Source organism: Homarus americanus, unplaced genomic scaffold (genome assembly GCF_018991925.1).
Source record: "Homarus americanus isolate GMGI-L3 unplaced genomic scaffold, GMGI_Hamer_2.0 scaffold52806, whole genome shotgun sequence".
Lineage (NCBI taxonomy): Eukaryota > Metazoa > Arthropoda > Malacostraca > Decapoda > Nephropidae > Homarus > Homarus americanus.
This window is the reverse complement of record NW_024720773.1, coordinates 10,477,829-10,493,122: the sequence shown is the minus strand read 5'-3', so window position 1 is coordinate 10,493,122 and position 15,294 is coordinate 10,477,829. Positions and strand designations below refer to the sequence as shown.

The following is a 15,294-nucleotide window of genomic DNA, read 5'->3' as shown; positions in this document are numbered from 1 at the left end:
TATAATGTTGCTGCAGTTTCATTTTGCTTATAACCATAAATCTTGCATTAATTTTTTTTTTTAGGTTTTACGCAAGAGAACAACAGAAGAGGGAGAAGAGATCCCATATCACCAGTATGATGTGAAAGTGGGTAATGATGACGAGTCAGAAAATCTCTTCTTCATTTGGCCAATGACCATCGTTCATGCTATTGGTGAAAATTCACCTTTTTTTAATATGTCTGCTGTGGATCTCATGAATGAAAAGTAAGAAATCATTTCTATCGCATGTAAACCATTTTTGATGGGAGGGTGGCAAATGCAGACTTTTCATCCATCTGTCTTTGCTAATGTGTCAGTCTGTTTGTCAATTTGTCTCCTTTACTCCATTCTAAGGGCCGGCTCACATCAAGGCTGGACTGGACATATTCTGACGCAAATTATCCAAACGAGTGAATCAAGTTAACAACTCGTATCTCACACTGTATTCAAATCACATCTAACTCCAATCTTTCAAATTTTATCCGAGAGGGAAAACAATTTACCTCTCCCTAGAAAGACAGCGAGTCAGGTATTAGCTAAATTGAGAAAATTATAATACCCACCGCGGCAACACATATCTTCTGTCTCCAGACAATTTGCTTCAGAATATGTACGTTCTGGCCTCAGTGTGAGCGTGCTCTTAAGTGAGTGAAATAAGAGTATTAGACCTCACACAATATAATTCCTCTTTGCAGTTTGAATGTATTTAGGAGCTGATTTTAACTACAGATTATTTTCTCTTGTATATTTTGCTGTTGAATTAGCTATAGCCTGTACAGTACAGTACAACACAGTACAGTACAGTACAGTAATGCAAATAATGATAATTGTGGTTAACTGGTGACAAGTACCTGTGTAATTATGTGTAATTCAGTCCATACTTAGTTTGTATTATCCCATAAATTGGCTGACTGTGTTTAAGGACCTTTTTTTTCAGTTATGGCTATCAAGTTCAGTCCTAGAAAGAAAAAAAGTTTATTGATTAACTTAATCACTTTATATTTATATTTAATTTAAAAAAAATTCTAAATGTAGGTTAACTTAACTTGGTAGGATTCACAAATTAACTTAAGTCATTTTGAAAGTTAATTGACTCAATCCTATAAATCAAGGTCACTTACCATGATTTTAGTTTTTTATGATATCTGAGTTATCTACCACTTAATTTACACACACACAAAAAAAAATGTGGTATCTCACTTTTTAGTGTACAGTGCCATGCATCCATTAGCAGAGTAGCTTTATTTATACTGTATTTAATACTGTACTGACAAGCTCCATTTACTATCAGTAATATTTATTCAATACACTGTCGTTTGAGACCAAAATAATAAACTTAAATTTAACCATGTTTTATTTTCAGTATTGTACAGTGTTCTAATGTTTTTTGTTTCTCTTCTTTTAAGATTTGAACTAGTAGTTTACCTGGAGGGTACAACAGAGTCTACAGGCAACACCATGCAGGCTCGTTACTCATACCAGCCGTCTGATATATTGTGGGGACATAGATTTGAAAATTTGATATATTTTGATAAGGCTTCGGACAACTATATTGTTGATTTCAGGGAGTTTAACAAAACAAGAGAGGTAAATTAACCAGAGTTTACAGTGTTCTCCTAATTTTCTCTCTTCATACAATAGTACAAATTAATTTTAGTCAAAAGAGTTCAAGGCCAGCAGTAAAACACCATTTTATAAAAAATCAGTTACAGTGCTGATACTTTTGTTTAGTCTGGAGTAATGTTTGCCCTTGAGCTGAAAACTGGTGAATAACCTTTGATCAACATGTTAGCCACTTGGACGGTTGGTCACGTCACTGTCATGCACTGTTGACAAGTACTAGACATGTACTGACTATAGAAAGTAACTGAACCTGCACCAGTGTTGGTCAAGTCTGGTCTTAAATGAGTTACACAGGGTGCCATTGCAACATAAAGCTCACTCCAAAAATGTTAGCTTGGACAATTTTCTGAAATTGTGGCTTCTTTAACCTGAGGCAAGCATCTGCTAATTCCAGGTTATGAACACTCGACAGAATAATATCCTCTGAGGTGCTTATTTATTTCTATTAAATCGCCCCTTGCCTGACAATAGTATAAGCGAGGCAACTGAGTCATTCTAATCTCTGGGTAACTGAGGTGCTGGAGTGCAGGCACTAGTCTGGTAACCCTGTTTTGGGCATTCTCAATCAACTGACAGGCTCTTGCATATCTTGAAGACCAGGCAGGATGACAGTATACTCCAAACAGGGAAGCACTTCACTTTTAAAGAGCGTTATGAGGGACAGGCCATCTATATATGTGAATTATCTTTTTATAAGTCCTCATAGTTTATTTGTTTGATTTATCTTTGTCTTACAGTGGTCCAAGAACTTCAGTTTGTTGCCAACATACACACCCAGATCCTTTCCACGTTTGGGTTCAGTTATTGAGGTTTCTTTATCACATTGTGACATGCCTCCTTATTATTAGTACAGTACCACTATGATGCATCCTTTTGCATTTGTAATGTGGGATCATAACAGCCACTACTCTGACCACTCCTGTAATGCTTCACAGTCCATTTGGTTCTTAATTTCCCCCAAATAACTTAGTGTCATCCACAAACATTTATGTAGAAAGAATGAATAGCATATGGCATATCATTATGAAGTAAACAAACAACAACAGTCTCAGTACACTGCCCTGTAACTCTTCATGCTTAAGATTTTTTTTTTATATATCACAGTCAAGTATAAGCAAACTGTCTTCACTTTCATTGTTATTTTGTTCAATTGTGACCCAGTTTCAATAAATACTTTTGTGTTGAAATACACTTAATAAGCAGTGCATATAATTAGTTATGGTACAATAATAATTACTTTTTCTCACCACACTTTTGATCCTCCTATGAATGGTGGATCACACACACAGTCAGTCATTAAATAAGTCTTTATTTATACCTATAGTGTCACCAGTTTTGTTTGCCGTTATACCCAAGCACTCCTCTGCCTGTGTTGCTTCCTTTATGGTCTTGTTTAAACTCTTTTCATATTTTTTTCTCTTAAATATAAAATACTATACAGTAGACAAATTACAGTACTTAATTTGTTCTTCAGTAAAGCTAAAATTAAATAGAAATATATTAATTTTCAGATTCCAACCCCTCTCTGTAGTGCTAGAGACCTAGAGGAATTTAAACGACAGAGCACTGATCCTCTCCTGTGCTACACACCATCCAACTCTGATCAGATTGTGTGCTTGGAACCTGAGATGCTTTCTACCCAGGAAACCCAGGCAGGAAACTGAAGATATGCACATGATGAAGTTTATGCAAGTTTAGGAAGAAGGTTGTGCATTTATTTCTCATGATAATTAAAGTGGAATTTATGGAAAATTTTGTAAAGGTCTGCATTGTGCAGTCTCCAGTCTGTGATAATACCTTATGCTTGAATATAAATCATAAAGAATTATTAATGCTAAAAGCTATACCATACTCAAACATGTGTTAGCTCCAGATACAAAATTTAAAACTTATTTTAAGGCTTAAAGTTTGTCCTTAGTGATTTACAAATTATCCCATTGTACTTTACTGTACTATACTGTACTGTACTGTACTGTATAAACTTTTTATTAGCAGTAATTAAAATATAATGTTTTTATTCTGGCTAGTAAATTATAAAAGCCAAATTCTCCTCAGGGGTAAATTTAGATGTTGGAGCACTTTCTAAGTTGGCTCTTGGTAATGAAAATCCGATAATTATTCTGGATTCTACAGATTTCATTTTTAGTGATTCTAATGGTTTATGGATCATAATTAAAATTTTAAAATAAGTATGAAGCAGTGTAAAATGCAGTTTTGTAAAGCCCTCACTGTATTCCTCAACAGAAATATCATCATTTCAGTCAAGTTAAGGTGTACATGTAAGACTTATGGTCAGTCACTTAGGTAATCATGATCATCAACACTACAGCCCAGGATGCAACAGGAATATCAGAAACATTTGTTAACTTTTGCATGCTAGTTTAGATGTTACATAAGTAAACATTTGTAAGCTGTATTTATACTGTATGGGGTATGATAATCACGACAGGAGGTGGTTGTCACTAGTGGGGATATATATGATTGCATATGTGGAAGAGAAAAGCAGAGTAATAAAGAAAAATAGATGGATGAAAAATATTTATCTATTAAGAATGAAGTGATGTTGAATTTACAGTGTGGCCAACTACCAAATGAATCTGCAGTTTGAGTGTAGCCAAAGAGCTATGAGTGGCACAGAGGTTTCCAACCAGAGAACCATCTAGTATAGGGTGTGAAATAAAAGGTGTCATGTCACATTTTTTGGCAGAAGACCCACCTAGTGTAAATAAAATGCTAAACTGTAGTATATAGCAGCATACTGTAATTATTTGACCATCACTGCTCATCACTGCATATATTTTGTTGGTGTTCATTGTTCTCTGCCATTTTTAGCTCCAATAAGCACAAAAGTGATTTACCAATATCCTTCTTTTTTGCCCAATGTTTAGTAAACCATGTGTCTGTTCTGCGAGTGATTACTCTTGTTTTATTTGTATTTCTGTCTTATTTTTTTTTGTGTGTTAGAGATTGTTCACTATTGTTTTTGTGGTGTTATGTTTTTATTGTACTTGTGGTCTTGGTATGTCATTCAGGTCCGGTGTGCTCTAAAAACCTTTTATTTATTTATCCTCTTTGCCATTTGTTAGCTTACTAGCCAGGCTGTTCTCTGTTATCCACTGTGGTCAAGTACTGGGCATGTACTGACTCTTGAATATATCTGAACATGTGGCAGTGTTGGTCAAGTCTGGTCTTAAATGACCCCACACTCAGTGCTATCTCAACATTCTCTAGGCATTTGTTTCAAGAGTTCACAATTCTTAAACTTAAAGTTAGGTCTTGGCAGTTTTTTGTATTACATGTGGCTTCTTTAATTTGAGGCTGTGACCCCTGGTGGGGTGGCCATCTGCTATCTCATAAACAAAATTAAAAGACTAGTTCTCCTTCTTTATCTTCTCTCTCTTCTTTTTCTCTTTTTTTTCATAAATGCTGAAAGCATCAGATGAGCTAGGTATCTCACTGGTGACTAAATTGACTTGTGCGATCATGATGGAATGTACTGTTTCAGACAACTGACAGAAGAGTACTGTATTATCATCATTATTTACAAGATGCACTTGAACACAGGACCTACAGTAGCCTGAAGCTGTTTAGATCTGATCTTGAAAGTTATGGAAAGAATGATCAAGAAATTGATAAGGGAGAGAATGGACATTAATGAAATGCAGTTTCGGTTTATGCCAGGTAGGGGCACTACAAAGGGAAGATTTACGGCAAATAAGGAAGGTGAGGGCATTGCACGTTGTATTTGTAGACTTAAGAGAAGGTATTTGACAGTAAAGTGGGTCAAGAAGCATCTTGTTTGAGGGGTTATGTCATTATATCAGGGCTCAAAAACTACTTTGAGAGTAAATATTAAGGAATTGGAGGTGAAAATAGGGGTTCATCGGGGATCTGTCTTGAGCCTGCTTCTGTTTATCATGGTGCTGGAGACAATATCACAGGACTTTAGTACTGATCTGCCCTGGGAGTAGTTGTTTGCTAATGACTTAGTGCTTTGAGCAGATTGCACTAAAGAGGGAGCAGAGAAATTTAAGAAATGGAAGGATGAAATGGTCAAAGTGGTGTGAGACCCTTGGTAGACAGTGGAATAATGGCCATGTACTATCTATTAGAAATGTGTTTGTAACAAATCAGTAATGTGCATTGAGTGTAGAAGGTATGTACGCAATAGGTGCGGTGGTGTAAAAAGCTGACTATAGGATAGGGTCTGTATGTGTAGGCAATCATGTGGCCTTAGCAAGGCTGGAAAAAGTTCAGCATTGGGGATATGTTCCTGGACTGTGTCAATGATTTCTATTACTTGGGTGACATGATCAGTGCTGGAGGGGTTGCTGAGGCTAGCTCAGTTGTAAGAGTCAAAGTGGATGGGTGAAGTTTAGAAAGCTGTTGCTTTTATTGATAATAAGAGGGCCTCCCCTCTGTGTGAACAAAAGGATGTATGCAGCTGGTGTGAGAAGTATGATGAGGTACGACAGTCAAACACATTTGGTAAAACTTTCCCTGGAGGGAAGATTTGTATGGGTAAAGGTCTTTGATTGCTAATATCCTTGTGAGTGAGTGCAATGCAGTACAGTACAGTATATTATTTGTAAAATTAACCTGCTGATACAAACTCAAATCAGATAATGTACATGTATGTGACCCCATTCTTGATTTTGTTCTGGATGCTGTATGGTGTCACTTTAAATATACTCTTGAAGAAAGAATGAATTTATATTGCAATAGATTTGGAGTACAGTGGTCCCTCGGTTAACGAGCGCCTCGGTTAACGAGATTTCGGTTAACGATTTACCTTCCATAAGATTCTTAACTTCGGTTAACGAGCAATCCCTCGATTAACGAGTTTTTTACAAGCCGACCTCAACATGTTTTCGCTTGCATTTGGCAGTCCACCAGCTGTAGTATTAGTCCGCCAATACAGTTATCGGTTTTAGGGCTTAAATTCCTTACTATGTTAGTAAATATCAAGAAGTTTATACTATTCAATAATTTTAAAAGTTTAATATTAAATTTTTTAGTCATTTTAACAATTATTGAACATAATTGAAGGTAAGGAAACTAGTTTCATGCATGCCATCCAGCCCGGCAACACACCAAACAGGCGCCAGTCTCTGTCTTTTCAGTGGAGGTAACATCTTGCTTGAGACTCTCTTCAACTAAATGCTTTTTTTCTGTATTTGCAAGCAAATTATTGTCATTTTGAAATTTATTTTACATATTGACAATATATAATGCAGTGCAGTGTTGATTTAAAGAGAATAATCTTGAATTACACCAAGAGAACTAAAATTTTATGGGTGAAATGGCGCCATGGGGCGACTTCTCTTCCACCCCAATGCCTCTCTTCTCCCTTCTTCTCCACCCCCATTCTAATTCCCATCATCATCATCGTCATCCAGGAGCCTTCTACATACACATCTCAAAGTAAGTGTACTTTTCTACCTTTTTTGTTGAATTTAGGCAATTTTCAGTGAGCTGGAACCAATTACCCAAAAACCCACTGAAACAATGGTTTCGGTTAACGAGTTTTTCGGTTAACGAGCAACCTGCTGGGACGGATTGTGCTCGTTAACCGAGGGACCACTGTACATATATAGTTATTGATATTTGCATCCAAGATATTGGTTCATTACAGATTCTCATAAAAATATTAGATCACCAAATATTACCTGGAAATATTCATCTCCTCATTAACTCGCTTGTTCGAGAACACTTGAAAATCACATGCAGTGACTTGAACTGGGGAGCTCTCACACCTGATGTTTTCTAAAAATTTTCCTTCCTGGTATAATGATGAATAATTGTAAATCTAATGCCATTTTGTGGTCTCCATAAAATTGGTACTGTACTGTAGTTACTCTTATGTGTAGAATCATTGTAAGATATAATCATATAATTATATCAAGCACTTTAAATACATAATTTATTTTTAGTCTTAATAAAGAGTGCAGACAATGAAAATTGGTTTATAAAAGATAATCATAAAGTAACTTCAAATATACAAACTCTTGGTATTCTCATGACGTGAATACTTTGTTCAAATTTTTTTAAATTTGTTAGTGTCCTCATTTATAATTTCATGTTGTCACTGAAGTTTTAATAGAACTGTGTGTTGTGTTTACCCTTTGACTTGCCTCTACACGCAAATGTGTCTAGTGTGTTTTGATAAATTCTTATGTTTTATTTTCTGAATTGTTAAGTATCTTATCTGAAATGTTATGTTTTATCACTTCCCTAAAGATGGGAAATAAGTACCGTATGCAAAGTCAAAATGTATATTTTTCTTAATAGAGAGTTATGTTAATGTTTCATATCTTCCTTGTTGTATTGAAGGGAACAGTACAGAGAATGCTTGCTTATTTATTTTATCATATAAGTAAATGATTTTAAACTTAATATGTTTTTGAGTTCCTTGTACTTTACACTTTCTTTTAAAAGAATGTTGTAATATTGGATCACTACTTGAGAATTAGGAATTACAAGTAACTTTCCTGTATTCTCTTCACCCTTGATTGGTCTGTTAGCTGCTTGTACGGTCGGTCACGTCTCTGTTATACACTCTTGGCAAGTGCTGGGCATGTATTGGCTCCAGAATGTATCTGTACCTGCCCCAGTGTTGGTCAAGTTGGTCATAAATGAGCTCACACTCTATGGCAGATTGTTCCAAGCATTCAGAACTCTTATCCTAAAAAGTATGCCCTGACAATTTTTTTAATGTGACCACTAGATCCAGGCATTAACACTTAACTGAGTAGTGTCTTCTGAGGTGCTTATTGACTTCTATTATGTTACCTTTTGCCTGCCTATAGTATAAGTTAGGCAACTGCATGTGTACTTTTAGTCTCTCTGGGTACCTGAAGTGCTCTAGTCCTGGTGGCCCTTCCTTAGATATTCTCAGATAACTAACAGTAACGGTCACTAGCCTTAACCTTTAATGGGGCAGGCAACTGCTAGTTCCTCTTGAACTAATCGTATTCCTAATACGTACCTTCTTTGTATGAGGCGGCAATTCTCAGACTATGGATAGGGCTTTGCAATGTGTATAAGGAGCAACCTTCCTTATCCTACCATAAACACCCTGAAAAGAAGATGACATTGAAGAGGCTCTGGCATACCCTTGGCCAGTTTTCTAGCACCGAGAAATTGCATCTTTTAGAAATACTATACAATATAGACAAGCAAAATTCAGGCAAATGGTAAAGTGTTATGATCAGCAAGCAACCTAGAATTCAATTTGCACTCTGATGACAATGCCCTAGATTCGATGATGAAATGTTGCTAAACCTCCATAGAACACGTTGAAATAGATTCAGAATATTTCTGGATTATCAAAGTCAATAATGTTGAACAAAATTGCCTAATTTATACTACAAAAAGGTCTGTGAGCGATTTAATAGAGGTTTATAAGCACAACCACCAGTTAAATACACTATTAGTACAGAAAACTCAAGACTAACAAAAATATATTTAAATAAATACAAGCAATAGCTCGAGCATGCCCAGCACTTGGTAACAGTTACCAAATTGGCTAACTAGCTTGTGTTTGGTCATTATGAACAAGTATGAGAGAGAGGTTAAGCGCACTAAATTGACAGACACGAGAGGCAGTCATTACTCCAGCGATACACACGCGGCAACTGAGACAGACAAGGGTGGGATGGCGGGTTGGTGCATTTGGCTGGCTTGCAGCCCTTGAAAGTTTACTGTAAGGTAGCGGGTGGGTCGTGTTGCGTCTCTGTAACAAAGCATGTTTGGCATTCGGGCCTTCGATGTAGAGCGGCAGAAATTGGACAGTGATTACATAAGATCGTCAAGATCGTCTTAGTGATGTGAAAGTATAAATCGATGTAGGACTTTTAATGCTAGACGCGATTGTATTTTTGAAAACTCAATTTCCACCGAGTTGGAGGTACAGCCAAGGTCAGAGGCCTATAACCACAAAATCACTGCCACATGACAAAGCTTTTATTTTTTTTTTTTTAAGGAGTAGTGGTCACGGCTGTGATAAAGGCCAACCAGGGAGTGTAGTACTGTGATTTTAGGTAAACCAGTTCATAGTGTCATCAGTGACCGCAGAAAAGTGAATACATATTGGCAATCAAGCTGGTAAGGACAACTGCCAGCCTATTCGTGTCATAGGTGCCACAGAGACTTTAAATTTTATTTTGTTTGTGTGCTTTCTCAAGGACTGAAACTGTGTTTATAATACACCACTCACAGGGAGATACAGTGTACACAGTGATAGTTCATAGTGTCATCAGTGACCGCTGAAGTTGTAAATAACTTAAAGTGAGCGCTCACTAGCAAGCAAGCTGGAAAGGCACCGTGCCAGCTGAAACCAAGTCGTGTTATAGGTGCCACAGAGACTTTAAATTTTATTTTGTTTGTGTGCTTTCTCAAGGACTGAAACTGTGCCTACAATACACCATTCACAGGGAGATACAGTGTACGCAGTCGCAGACGACAACTCTACAGGCAACAGAGAGTAGCTACGGTAAGTACTTTTTCTCTCTTTGCTTTTTTAAATAGGTGTAGATCTATACACAGTCTGCACCCCCCTCCCCCCACAACAACAACAACCATGAGTTTGGTATGTGATTACTGCAGGGAGACGTCGGATATGGAGGATATAGGCCTGACGAATGCAACGTTTAGGAAGTTACTAACTGCCATAAAGCATGATGGCTGTTGCTGGTATTGCTCTGGCTGCATAGTCAAGGTGAATGAAGCGATTGCAAGCCATAAGGGAACGAGTTCTCTAGAGACGAAAATAGATGAAGCTGGAGCCCTGCTGGTTGACAAACTGGAGCAAGTTGGGAAAGAGATCCTTGCCAAGACTGAGGAAGTAGCTGATAGAATGGAGGTGGTTGCTAAGAGGAGTTATGCTGACGTATTAGGAGGGCCACGGGAGGGGGCGGAGAGTAATGCAGGATCAGAACAGGTTCTACAACAGCTTGGGACTCTGAAGAAGTGTGTCGAAGAAATGAAAATTAACGGACCTACTGTTAGGGGAGAGGAGGAACACCAGGAACGTCTCCAGCGCAGGAACAATGTAATAGTTTTTGGAGTCCCAGAGAGCCAGGCGGAGGGAACTGTGAGTAAGGAAACACACGATAAGGTGCTGTTTCAAAATATTTGTACAGAGGTTCTGAAGATTCCATCAACCCCTCAGGATGTGAGGAGGCTGGGACAAAAGCAGGGGGCTAAGCCTCGCCCCCTCAGGATCACACTAGTGAGTGAGGAGGAGAAATGACAGGTTATTCGGCAGGCAAAAAACTTAGCAAGGAGCGAGGCATTTCGGGATGTATTCATTCACCCAGATCGCACGGTAATGCAGAGGGAACAGCACAAGAAGCTCCTGCAGGACTTGAAGCAGAAGAGGGAGGAGTCGAGGAGGAACGGGGACAGGTGTACATGGGTTATACTCAGGGGGAGGGTAGTGGAAACAAGTGTGCCGACACAGGGCCAGGGGGCAGCAGTGCACCCTCCACCCACTCAACCCCCCACCCGGGAGGCGGCACCAGCTCAGCCTACCGGACAGGAGGGAACGAGCGCCGTGTAAACAATGACATTTCTAACCACACCCTGCAAAATACAGTGTACTTAGCAAATGCTGCAGCTTCTGAGAATGTGGGTGGAGCGGGTTTATTACTAAGAGCAGAGACGTTACCGAGAACAAATTCTGGCTTGAATGTCATGTACACTAATACTGACACGTTCCTTGATAAGAGAGAGGAGTTTGAAACACTACTAAGAGTACACCAACCAGATATTGTAGGTGTTGTAGAACTGTTGTACAAGAACAGGAGAATCGACCCAGAGGAATGTGAGTTCAGTATTGCTGGATATGACTCATTTACGAACCTTTCTCAAGAAACTTGCAGGAGGGGTGTGGTTATCTACGCTAGGCAAGACCTTAGAGCCAGCCAGGCGAGGGTACAGGGAGAGGATGTTTTTGAAGAGTCCAAGTGGTGTAAAATTAAATTAAAGGGAGGGGACTTACTTATCGTCGGGTGTATCTACAGATCCCCAAACTGTGGCCCACTAAATCAAAGGAACTTAAGAGCCTTAATAGACAACGCGGCGATGCTCAACCCTAGCCACCTCCTTATCATGGGGGACTTTAACTATGGCGACATCGACTGGAGAAACGAGTCCACCCCGAATGACTTGAATAACCCTGCTACTCTTTTTGTAGAAACTCTGAGAGATAATTTTCTGTTCCAACATGTTAGAGACCCGACACATTACAGAGGGGAGCAAACACCCAAGCCACTTGACCTCATCATAACAAACGAGGAGGGTATGGTGGCCAAACTGGAATACCTTGACCCAGTTGGCACCAGTCACCATATAGTGTTGTCATTCAGATTTAACTGTTACCTAGTTCAGGATAAGGCCAGGCCAAGGTGCAAATATTACAAGGGAAATTACAATGGGATGAGGGAAGAGATGAGGGGTATCAACTGGCCTGACTTATTAAGGTACAAGAACGCAGACACTACGCTGAATATCATAACTAGTAAAGTGACCCATTTGATCGATAAATATATACCCAAGACCAAACCAAGTGCTTCTAGGAATACGAGGGGATCCCTACACATGAACCATGCGGCGGTCGACAAAATTAAGAAGAAAACCCAGAAGTTCAAGACGTGGGTTGGGTCAAATGCTGAGCAAGACAGGAGGATGTATGCAAGAGCCAGAAACCAAGCAAAGATAAAGTGTAGGAGGGCTCAAGTGGAGTTCCAGAGGTTGGTTGCAAGCGAGGTCAAGTCAAACCCAAAGGCGTAGGCGAGTAGGAGTATCAGACCTGAGGTTGGTGGATGGTAGTTACGCAGATTCTGACCAGGATAAAGCTGAGGCATTGAACTGCTTCTTTTCCTTGGTGTTCACAAGAGAGGATGCAACTAACCTTCCTGCGTTTGAGGACAGACGGTTCGACACAGCACTGACCCACATTGTGTTCACAGAAATAAACTGTCCAGGCTAAAGGTCCATAAGAGTCCCGGACCTGACATGGTGCATTCTAGAGTGCTAAGAGAGTTGTGCAACGAGCTTGCAGAGCCCCTGAAGATCCTGTTTTGTAAATGCCTGGATGAACAAATGGTCCCCAGTGAATGGAAAGTGGCTTATGTGAGTCCTATCTTCAAGAAGGGCGATCGTCACTCCACGAACAACTATAGACCGGTGAGCCTGACCAGCATAATATGTAAAGTGCTTGAGAGTATTATCAGAGATGCCGCAATGGAACATATAATACGAAACAACCTTGTAAAAGATTGCCAACACGGTTTTATGCCGGAGCGCTCCTGCTTAACACAATTGCTCAAGGTATTGGATATTTGGACCCATATTCTGGAACGGGGTGGTAATATCGACAATATTTACCTAGATTTTGCCAAGGCTTTCCACAGTGTACCCCACGAAAGGATGAAAATCAAACTGGAAGGGTACGGAATTCGGGGAAATGTCCTAGCATGGATAGAAGACTTTCTACATGACCGCAAGCAGTGTGTGGTGATTAATGGCACGAAATCGTCATCTGTACCTGTCACAAGTGGGGTACCACAGGGCAATGTATTGGGCCCGCTGTTGTTTGTTTGTTTCATAAATGACATGCCTGACGTTGTACACTCCTCCATACAAATGTTTGCCGATGACGCCAAGTTATTTCGGGAAATTAAGAACCAAGCGGACTGTGAAGAACTGCAGAAGGACCTTTGTGGGCTCCAGGAATGGTCGAAGAAATGGCTGCTGAGATTCAATGTCACGAAGTGTAAGAGGATGCACCTGGGGCGTACCAACGGTAAGGAGGCGTATCATATGTCCCAACGGGATGAAGAAACTGCACTATAGTTGAGACTGTGTGTGAGAAGGACCTAGGTGTGTATGTTGACAATGAGCTGAAGTTCTCGGGCCATTGCGAGAAGAAGGTAAATCAGGCAAATAAATTATTGGGTCTTATAAGAAGGTCGTTCAGATATCTAGACGGTCCGTCCCTCGTAACGATCTTCAGGAGTGAAGTGCTTCCCCATCTGGAGTACTGTTACCATCTGGTCCCCGAGATATGCTAGGGACTGTCAGTTGGTTGAAAATGTTCAAAGGAGGGCCACCAGATTGGTGCCTGCACTTCGGCACCTCAGCTACCCTGAGAGATTGGAGTGCCTGAACTTGCCTAGCTTATACTTCAGACGGGCAAGGGGGGACCTAGTTGAGGTGTAAAGCATCTCAGGGGGCACTACTCAGTTGAGTGTCCTTACTTGGAGCTGGCGGACGCTCGCCCCACAAGGGGTCACAGCTCAAGATTGAAGAAGCCGCAAGTCCAGAAAACCGTGAGGGCAAACTTTTTCGGAGTGAGGGTTGTAAACTCTTGGAACAATCTACCAGAAAGTGTTGTGACGGCACCGAGTGTGAGCTCTTTCAAGACAAGACTTGACCAACACTGGAGCGGGTTCAGGTACATTCAGGAGCCGGTGCATGCCCAGTATTTGCCAACAGTGCGTGACAGAGACGTGACCGATCGCTCGGGCGGCTAGCGAGCCGGTCTTTTGGTGAAGAAGATAAATGAAAAGGAAAAGTAATACGAGACGTGACCGATCACCCAAGCAGCTAACAAGCCTATCGGTGGCGAAGAGGATAAAAGTAAAAATCCATGCTATTTACTTGACGTAATCAATCACTTGAATAAAAAGACGAAAGAAAAACTCAAACTTTGATGTATCCATTTTAAAGTGAACAGGAAAGCATGTCGGCAAAGACTATAATTATGTCTGATGTGTTGATGTGTGTTCGTAATGTACGGTCATTTCGCCACAGCTCAGCCGCGGGAGATGGCGAAGGACTGTCCTCTTTTAGACCTGATTGTCCTTTACTTTTTAAATAAAAAGGACAGCAGTAAACTGTCCTTATCTGAATTTTAAGTCTAAACTTGTACTGTAGTGGATTCCTCCCCTACAAGCACCGAACCTTCTCGAATTCCCCAGCCTACGCCTCCAGCGCCGCCCACGGAGCGAGGGTCAACTATCTACCCACGCATACCCCCGCCTTATAAGACCTGACACCGCTGTGACCAGCCTCTTTTCTACCCAGTGCCACCAGCAAGCAACACCTCGTCCGCGCCAGCCTGGCGGCTCCCGCTCCTGCCGGCAACCTAGGCGTCCCTCAAGCCGTGTGCCCTCACTCTGGCCACCCTCACCACCCAGCTCTCTCTACTCAATGCTTATTACCATGCTACCTACCCAGCAACAAGCTGCATTGTACATCCAATACAATATGTATACAGTGAGCACATTGTGAGTTTCCTTTCTCCATCCCATCCTGAGTGTGAACCAATATCTCATAACCCCACAGTACTACAAAAAGGCACGTTACTATTTTATTATTCTCTCTCTCTCTATATATATATATATATATATATATATATATATATACATATATATATATATATATATATATATATATATATATATATATATATATATATATATATATATATATATATATATATATATATATATATATATATATATATATATATATATATATATATATATATAGAACATATATCATTTGTCCTTTTTTAGGGTATATGTCCTTTTTTTGTTGCAAGTTTGTCCTTTTTCTCATTAGAGCGTCTGGCAACCCTGC

At 39.8% G+C, this 15,294-nt stretch overlaps 1 protein-coding gene across 7 annotated transcripts in view; it reads left to right on the top strand.

The window, feature by feature from the left end:
- The window catches only part of LOC121861070 (inward rectifier potassium channel 2-like), a 93,217-nt gene extending 88,202 nt beyond the window's left edge, over positions 1-5,015 (top strand). For all 7 annotated transcript variants that reach the window (XM_042358612.1, XM_042358609.1, XM_042358613.1 and 4 more), the window contains 3 exons: positions 65-246; positions 1,428-1,608; positions 3,156-5,015. In XM_042358612.1, the coding sequence (XP_042214546.1) occupies positions 65-246; positions 1,428-1,608; positions 3,156-3,308 (516 nt within the window). In that variant the 3' untranslated portion in view covers positions 3,309-5,015. The remainder of the gene's footprint in view (positions 1-64; positions 247-1,427; positions 1,609-3,155) is intronic.
- Positions 5,016-15,294: the final 10,279 nt, after the last annotated feature.